This window comes from Agelaius tricolor, unplaced genomic scaffold (genome assembly GCF_023055355.1).
Source record: "Agelaius tricolor isolate 1412-34295 unplaced genomic scaffold, bAgeTri1.0.p SCAF_1, whole genome shotgun sequence".
NCBI lineage: Eukaryota > Metazoa > Chordata > Aves > Passeriformes > Icteridae > Agelaius > Agelaius tricolor.
The window spans coordinates 108592449-108606848 of NW_027269261.1; the positions used below are offsets into that span (position 1 = coordinate 108592449).

Consider the following 14400-nt stretch of genomic DNA (forward strand, 5'->3'; position numbering starts at 1 on the left):
TCACAGCTCAGCTGAGATTTCTCCATGGATCTGAATGAAACATATCAAAAACTAATTTCCAAGAGGTTGCCAAATTGAGATCATTTGTTGGTATAAGGCAAAACTGGATGACTGGTGAGCCAAGAGTGCTCTTCAGAAGCACTGATCCCAGTGTAACTACACAGGTCACATCTCCCTAGAGCTGGAACTGAGCAGAAGCCAAGGAAGGAGAAATCCAGAAACAGAAATACTGACTTCCACCACATTACAGCCTAGCAGTGAATCTCTGCCAGTGCTTTACAAAGTGAAGGTTTCCAAGGGCATAGCAACAGCATGCTTCCTCCTTGAAATGATTTGTAGTACTGTTCTATTTTACCTTAATTTAGCATGCTATTGATTTAAGTGTAAAATGAGATTTTATTTTTCCAGACATTTATTATATAAAATTTGATTTACTAGAAGAATACCTTATTTCTAATTTACAGCAACCTCTTCTATACCCTTTTTAATTACATGGGTATCCGTGTTTCATTATTATCCTTCTGGGTTGGATGGCAGCATCACAATTGTACCAAGTTCTTTCCTAAGAGAATGCAGTTTTCTTTTTCTGATCCAGCTCACTCTGCCCTAAAGTTATCCTGAGGAGGACCCTTAATGAATTTGAGTGAAGCAGCAAAAATGCATTCTCTGTGAGAACATTTCAGCAAATTGTTCTCTACCACACTCTTATTTCTGTCTGGAGATGCAGAACAAACAGATGGGGCTGTTTACAAGCACCTCATGTACACATACTACTGCCTTTACGCTTTTAGAAAATGTGCCTTGGCATGTGTCAAAATTAAAAATAACATATTAAAAGAAGTATCTAATCTATTTTCAAAGACTCCAAGCCATGCTGTCACATGGCATTATGTTGCTTACCTTCTACACAATTTCACCTTTTTGCAGGCTAAGCTTATTTAAGTTCCACTTTTGGCACTAGACTTTGTTATGCCTTTGTCTATAGAAAGAAAAAGCCTCTATTCCATTCTTACTCTTAGTCAAAAGATGGAAGCATCCTACATATAAAAAAATTAATCCACCCTCCAATATTTATTCTATAAATTGCAGGTCTTAAATATGCTAAGCATCCCAATATAATGACTGTTTTTCTAGACCCCTAATGATTTCAGTTGAGTCACTATCCCTGGATGTTTTTAAAAGACAAACAGATGGGCACTTAGTGACACATTTAATGATGGACTTGGCAATATTAGGTTTATGGTTGGATTTGCTCTTAAAAGGTCCTTTTCAACCTAAATAATTCTACGATTTCAATGAATTTCCATGAACTCTCTCTACAAGTTACACACCTGTCTTAAAAGTCCTGACCAGGGCATAGTACTTTATCAGGGTCTTACCAAAGCTGTGTTTAGTAGAAAGATCATTTACTACTTAAAATATGTATTTTGTATAATCTTTTTAGTAACAATACTTGTTATGAGGTCAAAGCAGTTGTCTATGAAGAACCCTGTATTCTCCTGAACCTGTTCCATATAATCTGTAGCTAACACTGTTTTCCACTGAAGTAATTTCTCTTAACTTTATAAACCTTAAATTTAGCTAATTCTTATACATCTTCATTATGTGTAATAGGCACCCCCAAAGGAGTCTCCACGCTACCACACTGAGATACTTGTCTGAGCCTTTAGAGCATCTACAGTGGTATCCAGTTCAAAACCAAAGCATAGCTCTAAAGGAAGCCTCCTCTCCAATAGCTAAGTCCAGTTGTCTTGAGCTCTTGCATAGGTGATTAGAGCAAGACAGCAGAGTTCATGCTTATTACCTGAATTGTCTGGTAAACTGAAGGATCAAATCCTTTAACAGTCACTTCTCGGAAAACTCTTGGCTCCAGTTCCTCTTTGGTCAGATCACAGTGATATATAATACCTAAAATACAGAATACAATGCAAGCTTGTCAGCTTAGTATACATCCATCATTAAAAAGATGCCAGTTTAGGCACTGTGATGGAATCATGAAAGGGAAAGGTAACTCAGCAGGGTGAAAATCAGTAGTTTTGGACATATTTTTTCATTTATTATACAATTTAACACTTACATATATGCATTTCATCTAGGGAGGGTGAAAAGGCTTTCTGTGCAGAAAGAGTAATTCTCACCACTCACACAAAGCTGGGGGGGCTTAAGTAAAATAGAGGAAAAAACTATTCACATCAAGTTAGAAAGGACTTATTAAGAACAATAATGTTAGAAGAAAGAAATGTAAAATCAAATTTAAAATATATCAAGAATTTCACTCAGGTCAACAATTTTCTCCTTATGGTAAAATATTTGAAATTAAAATTCAAATTTTAATTTGAAATGGCCCAGATAACAGAAAGAGCTAAACATCCACTTGAAATTGTGGCAGACTAGCACAGGTTACCTATGGAACTGAACAAAATCTGGTCTTGAGTAGCTTTTCTTACATCTTGATTCTGCAAGTTTGAAGAAAACTTCACTTGAGTTGTATGTATGATTTCCAAAGGATTGTGCCCAGGAGAAAACTTATGTCTATAAATAGTATAGAACTTCTAGGTTGCAGCAGAGGCCAAATCACAGGGAATGCAGCTATCTAGATACTACACAGATGTGTAATTAACCAAGAATAATTTTGCATTTAAACTATAAAACAGATTTCCTGTCATTCAACCCTTGTAACATTTGAGTATGTGTCATACAACATGACCATCATGTTTGCACACTGGTTAACATACTAAAAAATCCTAATATTCATGCCTGTACTACAGATACATGTGATACATAAACTAACTTGAGTGTTAATTATTCTTTGTTTTTCTCCTTTACAACAAGCTGGTCCCTGCAAAATTTGGAACATATATGAGGGAAAATAACACTAAAATGTATGGCAGTAAGCACTCTACTGGGATCCTCAATGTAATAAAATCAACCAAGGTGGACAGGACTTGATTGAAATCCTGATGTATTGTGTGTATTATAGATACATTCAGGAAATAGAAGTAATTACTACAGAGATTTTAACTATAAAATTCATACAGACTAAAGCATGAAATAATGAGGAAACTTGTTTGATACCAAGGAATTGCCTCTTGAAGTTAGTCTTATAGACTGGAAAATCAGGAAGATAGATATTGGTAAACAAATGCAGATGTAAACAAACATTTCTAGCAATTGATAAAGCCTTTTCCTATAACAGTGAATTACCAGGGGACTAAAGTAGGACTACCCTAGTTTGCTGGGATTTTTTTTTATTTATCACAAAATGACATAGCAAATCTAATCAGGTTGATAGGTCCAAACCAGCATTAAGGCAGCATTTCCCTTAAAGATCAGGATCCAGAAAATCATGTGGAAGTGCCCTCCAGGCAGCAACAGCAGAGCAGCTGTTTGACACACAGGCAGCTGCCCAAGCTGGACAATGTACTGGCAAACACTGCACACAGAGCAGGCAGAATTCCCACATCTTTGCAAACCACATGATGAAGAATAAGCAGTCACAGACTGCACTTCCAGAGCAAATCAACCTAATGTTACACTAACATGCAATTCAACCCCTGCTACTGCATCTCTTGTTCTGTTGTATTTTTAGTGTCACAGCAGTTAATATAAAAAAACCATTATAGTATTTTTAACTATTTTGCTGGGTACTAAATAAATGTAAAATGCCAGTGGTCACCTAAGCATCAGACCAGACTGGACAGCAGGGATAGCCAAATTTTTCAGGAAATAACAGAAATTATTTTATGGTGTGAACATATATGGGTTTAGAACTCCTTTACTCATTATTTCATATGTATGGTTATTATTACTTTTGTTGTAGGTATTAAACAAGAGTATGTTAATTTGTTTCTCATTTGAAAAAAAAAGAATAGTCCAACCTAATACAGGTGCAAATTATATTGATAGTAAAGTAGGAATATTTAGGTTAACCAAGGATCAGCCCCATACCTTTTGTATGATTATTCCACTGATGAGGTGAAGAGAGGTTGCACACAAACTAAAATAAACCTACCTAAAAATTACCTCTCTGATCTGCTTTTCTCATTCTTTCCTTACCCTCATACGTCTACCCACATTTCTCACCTCCCCTTTTTCTTCCAGATTCCAGGTCACCCTGCCCCAGTTAAGAGAGCTATGCTATAGTGAATTCTTTGTAGATGCTAAGGAAATCAATGAAAAGGAGAAAAATAATCTGCCTAAGCAACCAGCAGGCAGTGAGAGCAGCTATTGGTGGCCAGCTGGAAAGCCACAGGCTAAAACAGGTCTGGGCTCTTCCCCTATAAGTTTTTAGCAGCTGCAGAGACTCTACTGGACCAACTGAGACGAGTGGTGCAGGCCTGGAAAACTGGCAACTTCTGGCCCACAATGTGGGCAACTCAACTATGAACCATCAAGCTGGACAAAGTTAGAGATAAATGCAAGAGTGTCCACAAGCTACTCTCCAGCTGCAATGGCTGCAACAATCTGCATGTTGTTTAAAAGAGGAACTGAAAATAGATTGTATTTCTGTTTATGTAAACAGTAAGACAATAGGCAATTCATACACTTCTTATCTGCTACGATCGAAATCTAATTTTGATAATTTGACATAATCCTTTCTAGCAAAACCAGCAAACTTATCTGAAGTATTTTACAGGCATTTTGCAATGTAATGTTGCTGTACTCTAACTGAAACAAGCAAAAACATAGGTCAGATGCTGACCTATGATACAAAACCTTGGAAGGAGATAAAGATGCTGAAACCTATCTGCCCTTTCATATTTGAATCCCATCTTGTACTAGGTATTGATTGTTTGGGCCATAAAGAAAGAAAAAAAAGAGTGAACAGTAAATATATTTTCTTGTCATGTACTAGATTGACAATTGTGTAGAAACTCCCTTCCTATGCAAAATCCTAGAATATTTACTGTTTTGCCACACCTGTATTATGTAATGCTTTGGACAGCTCCAGCTTTGCAGGACTGTACAAAGATGATTCCTACAGCAATCCAACAACACCAAATACTGTAAGGACAGACAGTAAGGATGCTCAAATAAGGCTATGCATAAATGAATCATAAAACTATCAGAGAACAATTTCTGTGACTTTTATTAATGTTCTTTAAAATTGTGATTAAAAATCACATTAAACACATTAACATTTATCTTTTACTGAGGTATTCACCTTCTGTCTTGGTGTATGAAGCAAGAACTGTGAGAATGCTACAATTTTATCTCCAGTACACGTCAGTCTTTAGTCTTAATGAAGGTGTCTCAAATATTAGCAGGCATATTATTTAGGCTTGATGAATCAAAGACTGATACATTTTTATGTGCACAATCACTGCTAATATGGGTGGAAACTACAAAAAAATGAGAAAGACACTGTTCTTGGGGAAAGGAACAATAACATGAGACAAAAAAATCTTACCTGGAGATAAAAAGGAAGTAAACTGGTAGAATATTTCAGTGTCCTTCTTTTGGCCACTATATCCCACAATACTACCAACTTCTAGGGGAAAAGTCTTGAGATGTGCACCAGTGGCTAGGTCATGAAGCTGCAGGATATTCTTCACATCATGCAGGTAGCACAAAACCAGGAAATTGGACTTCACACAAGCAACCCATTCTGCAGAGCACGGAAAAGAAAAACAAAGCCACAGAAAATACAATTTAGAAAAGTAAGAAAGAAAACAATCAGACATACTCTGATCCTATGCATTTAGCATACCTAAATGCATGCAGCAAAATTTCTGACACACACTGCCTTTAACTTTTAAATCTTTGTAAATGAACCCAAAGTAAAGTCTGACATTCTCTGGAAATGCATTAACCATGCTGCTTAAAGTTAATTTATGCAGACACAGGAATAAAGAATTGCTTAATCAATATGCTTATGCATTTAGGATATTTATAGATCAATACTGCTCTTAAATATCACAGATTTCAATGCATAACCCAAGCAAAACATTTATCTTTGCCAGCAATACTTATGGAAAGTAATGAAAATCAAAACAATCATTATGATTTATACTCAAACTAAACTCATAAGGAAAAAAGACATGATCCTGTATTGCACATTGAGGTATAGAACCTAGATGTTACTATTGCTCTTGGTTCTATTGCTGAAGTAACCAGGAGACTATTCTTGCAAGCAAGCCCTACTGGGTGTAAGAAAAGGGTTATTCTGGGGTGATATTCTCATCATGCCATTAAAAAAAACCCAGGTGCTTATTCAAACATAGCAACTAATGTTGCTAAACAGCATTCTTGAGACTGTAAGGTAACAGGAGCAGGATGCAGCACAGTGAATTCAATCCTGAAGGATCCAGGACCAAATCCCTCTGCAGAGGTTCATTGCCTTCATGTCTCTCCTGGCAGTCCTAGTTCTAGTCCCACTGTGTCTGTGCAGCTGTGCAGGAATGAGAGCTTCTGCTCCACAGAACTTTTCCCATCCTGAGTCTGTTCCTTGGAATAACTACTAGACATATGTGAACCTTTATTTCATGGCATGCCAATTTTCCAATTGGACTAAAAATGAATTAAAATAAAATATCCGGTTTGTCATTTCTAAAAATCTCTGTGGTTCTGACTATCTCACTTCAATCTCCATCTCTATAGCCCATAAAGTGTAGAAACTCTTTGGAGCTCCAGTTCATCCATGATCTATAATGTAACATACTCTTTCCTGTCTCCTGTGTCATTGGCTTTAGATCTCTAGTGACAAGTCTATTTATTTACTCTTACAGACAGGAGAAAGATTAAAACATCTTAATCTTGCTCAATATTTCTGCCATTTAAGAAATTATTTTGCAACAAAAGTATTTTAATTTCTCATTAATTCACAAATTGAATACAAGCAAGACAAAATACAAGCAAAGTTAAAAATCAAAGAAAGTATCCTGAAGGAGGTAATGTGGGACATTTTTATTTTAGATGAGGAGGTGATTCTTATTCTCTTCCAACTATATTTACACAACTTCTTCTCTGACAATGCAGACTGGAAATCTAAATCATGGGCAAAATACCAGTGTTGGAAAATGGCTTTTTTTATCTGCTGGAAGCAAAGAATTAGGAGAGGAACCAAATGAGGAAGAAAATTTAGATAGGACAGACAGAGGTACACTGTAATGCCAAAGTAGCACTGTGAGATGGAGAGTTTAATGCAACAACATTGGAGGAAAAAATATTAGAGCATAAGCATGGAATTTCAGTTTTATGCCATTTTATGTTATTCACATCTTAACAGTTTTTTCTAGTTTCCTCAATGTCCTATAAAACCAAATAATTTGAATTCAAAGAGCTGTAAAGAAGACAGTCTTATAAATGCATCCTTGCATATTCAAATTCCACAATAAAAGTTCCAAGTTGTATGTTGTGCCCCTTCCAGTAAGGGTAACAAGTTTTTGGAACTGAAGGTCAAAACTCGTTATTCTGAAAGCATCATTTATGCTTTCATATAGAGTTCAGGTCTCTCATGAACCCCTAGAGCTCAAAGACTTTCAAATCCTTTTAGCTTGTTTCTGAAGGACCACTGAAATGTAATACTTGTCTTTCTAGACATGTGAAATGATGTTTCATAAATACCTAAATAAAAGCTTTACTACTCCCCTCTTCCCAACTGCCACCATTCATATTTTTTTTTACCCTCAAACTTTCCAACACCCTCATGAGCTTCTAGTCTAAATTTGGGAATTTTCTAACCAAAGCTCCAGAGAGAACACTAACTGAAATTTTAGCCATGACCTGAAATTATAAGGTACAGCATAATATAACACTGTTTATAAATTAGTAATAGATGTGTAATTTTAGCTCTAGGGTGGCTAAAATTTCTGAAGTGAGGCTGGAGAACATAATAAACATTGCAAGTTAATAGTTCTATTCAATTACATATTTTGAAATAGAGAATCACTCTTGGCTGTATACACAAAGAGAATATGTAGTAATTTAAAATATTTTTTACACTGTCACTGCGCAAATTTTCCAACATTTTAACGTGGTTTATGAAATTCATACAAAATATGAATTTAAAAGTTAGCATCCCAACAGCAACATACCTTTTTTGCATGCAGAATTATTGTCTTTTCAATGAGAGGATCCCATGAACTCCACTGGTATTCTTTACCAGATCAACTTCAAATGTATATAATATATAGATTTGCCTCATGAAAAATATTTAAGATATTTTTATTTTAAAATTATGTTGTGGTGATGCTTTAATTCCTCACTAATTATTTGATTAAACAATTCAGTTTAATGGATTTTTTCTTTAAGAGCTGATGTTAATTATTACTTTGACTTATATATTTATGAAGAGGTATTACTCTTTTTATTAGAAAGATTCAATTGCTCAGGAGAAAGGCTGCTGGCTTATGTGGGGATTTCTGTTACTAAGGAACTTGCCTAGGAAGCAGCAATATCAACTCTCCATCACCTCTCTGGTTTACAAATTAGATGCTCTCAGGTGGAGATAACAGATGAGAAGCCAATGCAAAATGTTTTTAAGACATTCCATGAAATTTAGGAACACAGCTTCTGAGTACAGTACCTGTATTATAACTGGGTTTGGTGCATTGCTAACTGCCTCCAAAACTTACAGTAATGGCAGCTACAAAGAAATGCAAAAATCAAAATAGAGCAAAACATTGAACCAGACTTGAAAGACCAGAAGTAAAAGAAGACACTAAGAACCAACACTTATATGCACAGCAAGCTAAAACAATGCTGAATTATTAACAAGAGCTATTTTTTGACTGCAAGCTTTAAGTTGAGTCTCTGTTATTCCCATGCTCAGCACTGAGAACCACAGATACTGTTGGGTGCATTGCATTAGCAGCCAACCTTTTGGTTTTGCTCATGCAGTGCAGGATGCATCCTGCATGCCTCTGTATTTCCTAGAAACTTTTAAGACTGTGTGATTTCGAATCCCCTGTCTAAGCCTGACACCATTGCTGTAGGCACCCTTTACAGACAAATGGGGAGAAGAAATAAGCACCTTTAGAGTGCAAATGAACCATTTATTTTGGATACCCATTCTGGGATACTGTGAATTGCTTGCTGAGCACTTTCATATACACAAGTGATGTTTTTTAAAAACCTAACTATCCAAAACCTCTCCAATGTATAGGTCAATTTATGTTCAGTTACTACCAATGAACAGAGCAGTTACTCTCTGGGATAACCTAAATTTATCAACCTACTGACTTCCAACATCCATCAGGCACAGGATTTATATTTCTACACAATAAACACTAAGAGGTTGCCTTCTCCAACCTGAGCATCTTGCTTCAGGCATCAGAGAGAGATGAACACACTTGGAGGCAGTCCTAAGTAGTGAAAGCAGGTGTGAAGAGTTATCCTTGGTACTGGCCAGTTCTCTCTGAGGTGAGGATAATATGTTACATACAATTCTTCAATAGCTAAATTTGAGCTAGAGGAGATATAATTCTTAACAAGGCCTAGAAAACTGAGCTCAACTGTGTCGAGAACTTCTAGTTCAACCTTCCAGAAATTCATATACTGCTACTTTCCAAAAACTCTTTTTAAAATTTTGACAGCTGTCACTAATCACAAAGCTGCTAGCTGCAATGCTGCTATGAACAATTTTTTGAAACAGTTTCAGTGAAAAAAGGGGTTGAATCCTCACACTAAACATCTGTGCCACTAACTTTAGTGTCTTAAAACAGTTTTGACCTTTCCTTTCTGCAGCACTACTACGGCATGTTAAGTGTCTGAATGTACAAACATGCTTTGACAGATGCAGGCTGAAATGCTGATGGAGAACACACCACAGTAGAGGAGCCAAGCAGCCACAGAGCTTCAGCAGGAATTACTGAATTACTCGATAAGGCTGTGCTTATGTGTCCACTCAACACATATATTGTTGAGTGAGAATAATTAATGTATTGCAATGGATGCCAAATCTGTAGCTGCAAGACAGACCTGGAATGTCACGGTGGTTTTTTTGGTCATCACAGACAGTGACCACAAACTTCAGTGTCTCTGCAGATTAACAGGTACCAATGCTGACCTCAACAACAATGACCTGTAAACATTACTCAAGGCTACTTACAATTAAACTTGCAGGTAAAGCATGAGCAATTTACAGAATAAAACATGAATAATTCTGAAATGTGTAGGTAAATGTTGACAAGCCCTCACAATATAAAGCATGTATCTTCTCACTGAGACCCCATCCTCAGTGGCAGCCTGCTATGTTAAAGTTAATGGGAAAGCTTCAACCAATTTCGACAAGTCAAGGCTTTCGTGCTCCTCCCAGACTTTCCCTCCTGGCTTCACTATGGTACTACAACACAAATTTCAGCTGCAGTAACTCCCCTCCCCATCTCCCACACATTTATGAATTAGTTAGCAGGTTAAAGGTATAAAGAAAAATACTATTTTCCACTTGGGAATTGTAGCTGAGGCAAGGGAAGCATTTTACTTGCACTGAGTTTAGGTGTGCAGATGTGTACAAGGTACAGGGAGCACTACTAGCTTTGCCTCTGCTTGTTAAATGGCCAACTGAGATTCAAGGAACTGTTCAAGATCCTCTCCTCATCTACAACACATTCAGGAATTTGTCTTATTCCTCAGCTCTCCTTACACAGGAGAGCTATTTTGCTTTTCATTGCCAGAGGGAAAGGGCTGGATAGTAACTGCTGCTCTCCAGTTGCCCTGCTCTACCAGTACTGAGCATCCTGGCTGCAATGAGGGGTGCCACAGTTCTCAAAATAAATCATTTAACCTTCTAAACCCAGCAGGTCTATCCTGTGCCTTAGAACTAGGGTTGCAGGTCTGTTACTGTCAGTCTGCATTTATAGTGTCATAGCTGCCTTTCAATTCTTGCAGCTATGTGGTCATTTAAAGCACAAGTTCAATGTCAGATGTGAATCTCTCCTGTGGTTTGATTTCAGACTCCCTGAAAATTAAAACTAACACTTGATAAACAAACTCCAAAGGGAAGGAAATTAGCCTCATCACACTACAATATGCTCTGAGGTGCCCTCTTCAATTTCCTTTTAAAATAGCTGTCATTTATTTCTTCCCCTCAGCTCACAGAGTAGAGATCTAAATTTACCTCATCCCTGTGTAAAATCCCTGCTGACAGTTGTAAAATGAAGTGCATGTACAACTTCACTGCAGCAATATGCTTGATTTTTCCCCTTATTTCCCAAATTATCTCACTTATAAACAGTTCTTGAAAAAGAAAGGGTCAAAGCCAATAGAAAAGTCTGTCTTAAAGAATATGTTGAGGAAACCAAATGACATTCACACCATCATATAGGCATGTGCCTTTATTTCTTGGTTAGATTGTATTAGCTGTAGCATCTTTCTAAGAATACAATAATACTTTGTGGAACATCTCTTTATGCCAGTCATGGACGCTGGTAGAGATTCTTAATTCTCAATCATGAATTTATTATTTGTCAATAAATCTATTCCTGTAACTGCAGCTTTCATGAAATTGAATCTAAGTTAAGATGCAGAAATGAACAGGCTATGCCTTCCAGGTAGGTCATACCAGAGCAGGATCCATATATCCCAATAAAACAGATTTGTGACCTAGGGTATCGCTAATTATAATGCTTGTGAAGAAATACTAATACAGCTAAATTACATCTTGTTAAAGTCACTCCCACACATAAGTAAAAAGCAGTAATACCCATTTACCCTCTGAATCACTGCTGTCTTAGCTTTTGCAGAAGGAGCTTCATTACACTGTCATCTCTTTATCAACCAAATCAAAGTCACTTGACTCCAAGGTTTCCAAGAACGAATTATTAACTGTCATCGCTACAATTATGTCTTCCTTAAGAAAACTTGTAATGATTAAAAGAGCCTGACATGGAGACTGGCTTGCTGGCTGGCTATATCAAGTGAAGGAGTGAAGTTTTTTATTTATTCAGGACTACAACTTCTTGAACATGATAGAACTCCTCTATCTTGATGCTAAGATAAAACATTAATCTGCAAGTGTTGGTAACAAATAAGCAACTGAAGAATTTAAATTTACTTTTCTGTAAGATCTACTATAGATTTATTAAGATCTAGTTAAAACTCAGACTCTTGCATTTGTTACTTTAATCCAATTTCTTTACATATTGCCCCAAAAAGCTATAGAGAGAAGTAGACATATGATTGCCTGTTCTGGCTTCACATTCAACAACAGTAAAAGATAAATGACACACAACATATTCCTGTAAGTCACCCTGATGGTTTTATATGACAGATTATGTTTGCTTTCAACTATTTAAGAGCTGAATGCCTGTTGGGTTTACAGTCTAAAGGCCAGTGTCCTCAGCAAACCCATTCATCTGAGCTTTCAGCTTTTTTAGTGCAGTTCTTGTTAATTCTGTACTGTCAAGGCTGTCATGTATAAGCCATTAAATGAATGTTGCATGCATTATTTTTTTTTGTTTGTGCATGAACATGAACTCATCACAACTTTGCCTTTAGAATGAAACCAAAATGGAGTTGAGTCAAATACCACCCTGTAGGAAAGAGCAGATCTGGCATTTATCTTACTGGAAGGAACAGATAATCAGTGCTTACAGAGCCACTGGTCAAAGCTCCTTTGGCTGCCTAGACCACTCTCCATGTAAATCCACACATGGCAACCACATTTCCTGTAAGTCACAGGTTCCTATCCCATTCTGTTTATACACTCACCACATAAATTCTTCAATTTGGTCCCACTTTATAAACTGCTGTCCCTCATAACTTAAGCATAGCTGAACACACTGCCAGTGAATTTGCACATGACCAAAATTAAGACTTGGAAGCAATTTTTCACTTACATCTATTACTAATTCTCTGCTTAGGACTTGAAACATATTTCATTTAAGATGTAGGTTGCTCCTGATTCAAATAGTTTCCAATCTTAAGAAAAGATTTGTGCCTCCCCAAACTCTAATTTGCTACATTTCCATTCACTAAAATTCTCTCAACATTCTAGACCCCAGTTATTTACAATTTTGGATATGTTTAGAATAAACATTTATGTCACACTGGGGACATCTAGTCTGGGGCAGAAATCACACAGGACACATTGTGAACTGCAGAGAGAAATAAAGATTTTTTTAAGTGACAAAAGCCTTAAGCTGACTTTGAAATGTAGTAAAATAGGTGTGTCTCAGTGAGGAAAGACAGAAGGTACACTATATGTGCATATGAAATCAGATAAACAAAGAGAATTCTACTCATCCTACAAAGCAGCTCTTCACTGGAAAAGTAGCAAACATGAAGGAATTTGTATAAAAATTGATTAATAAGAAATTCAGAGTATTTTTCAATAACTAATTTGCTAGTGAGATAAATCATAATTATACCTTGTACTGTATGGAGAGCAAACTACATAAATGTACACAAGGTATCTGTCAAAAAACAGCTCAAAGGTGGTTCTTCTGCATTATCTGAAACTAATTCTAAGCTTTCACAGAACTTTCTGCAAAATGATAGGATTAAAAAATACACCTTTATTTTGATTATATCAAAACCAAACGTTTATGTTTTGAACTTACTTCTATACTTAAAGAATTCCACGCCCTTACACTTTCCTGAGGCTTTTTTTTCAAGTATTGTTTACTCCTCTTATTCCAGGAACAAAAGAAATCCTGTCTCAAATTCTGACCAATTCTGTTCAAAGCATGCTGCAGTACTGCCAGATTTGCTCTTTCCCTTCTTTCTGCTTACAAAGTCCCTCTTGTTGTAATCACTGACTATCTAGTAAGCATTTATTTCACTGACATGAAGCAGGAAAATACTTTCCCCTCATTTCCTACAAACACCAAATTAAAACAAGGACAGATGAAGCAACTTCACTAGGGCCACACAGGACGTTGGAGAGAGAGAGAGAAAGAGATGTTCTGAATCGCTTGTATCTCAGCAAGTCTTTTAAATTGCAAATCCTAACCAAAGTTTAAACACAGAAAAAAAGCAAGAAGGTCTGTAAAAGATCATTCAACAGACTAATTACTGAATTAATTTGGAAAAAGCAGAACCTAATGTCTTTAACTTGACATGAACTCTTACCTAGAACATCTTTTTCATGTTCAGGGACGAGAACTTTCCATTTGGATTCCTCTGGATCACTGAAGTCAATGTTGATTAACCGATAATTTGGAGAGTGGCGGTTTGTCTTGAAAGTGAACACTGTTCCTTCATTGGTCACATACTCGTACTCAGCCTCAAAGTTATCTATCAGCTTCACCCACTGAAGAATTCCTGTCAGATCAAACACAGAATGTCAATTACTCAAACAAAACCTTCCAACAATGGAGGGCAAGGCCTCCCTGACAATTGCTGTGGGCTCTTTCTTGAACAATGGTGGTGACGAGAAGCACTACAGTTAGGGAAAGGCCAGAATGTGCACCAGGTATAAAGAATTTCCAAAGACTGCTACAGATCAATAGGCTGCAG

The 14400-nt window shown here is 36.6% G+C and overlaps 1 protein-coding gene across 1 annotated transcript in view; it reads right to left on the bottom strand.

Moving 5' to 3' along the window:
- The window catches only part of PREP (prolyl endopeptidase), an 86442-nt gene that overhangs the window by 34046 nt on the left and 37996 nt on the right, over positions 1-14400 (bottom strand). Inside the window, exons 8-10 of the mRNA XM_071446573.1 lie at positions 14014-14205; positions 5411-5608; positions 1805-1908 (exon numbers count right to left, since the gene is read on the bottom strand). Of these exons, the coding sequence (XP_071302674.1) occupies positions 1805-1908; positions 5411-5608; positions 14014-14205 (494 nt within the window). The remainder of the gene's footprint in view (positions 1-1804; positions 1909-5410; positions 5609-14013; positions 14206-14400) is intronic.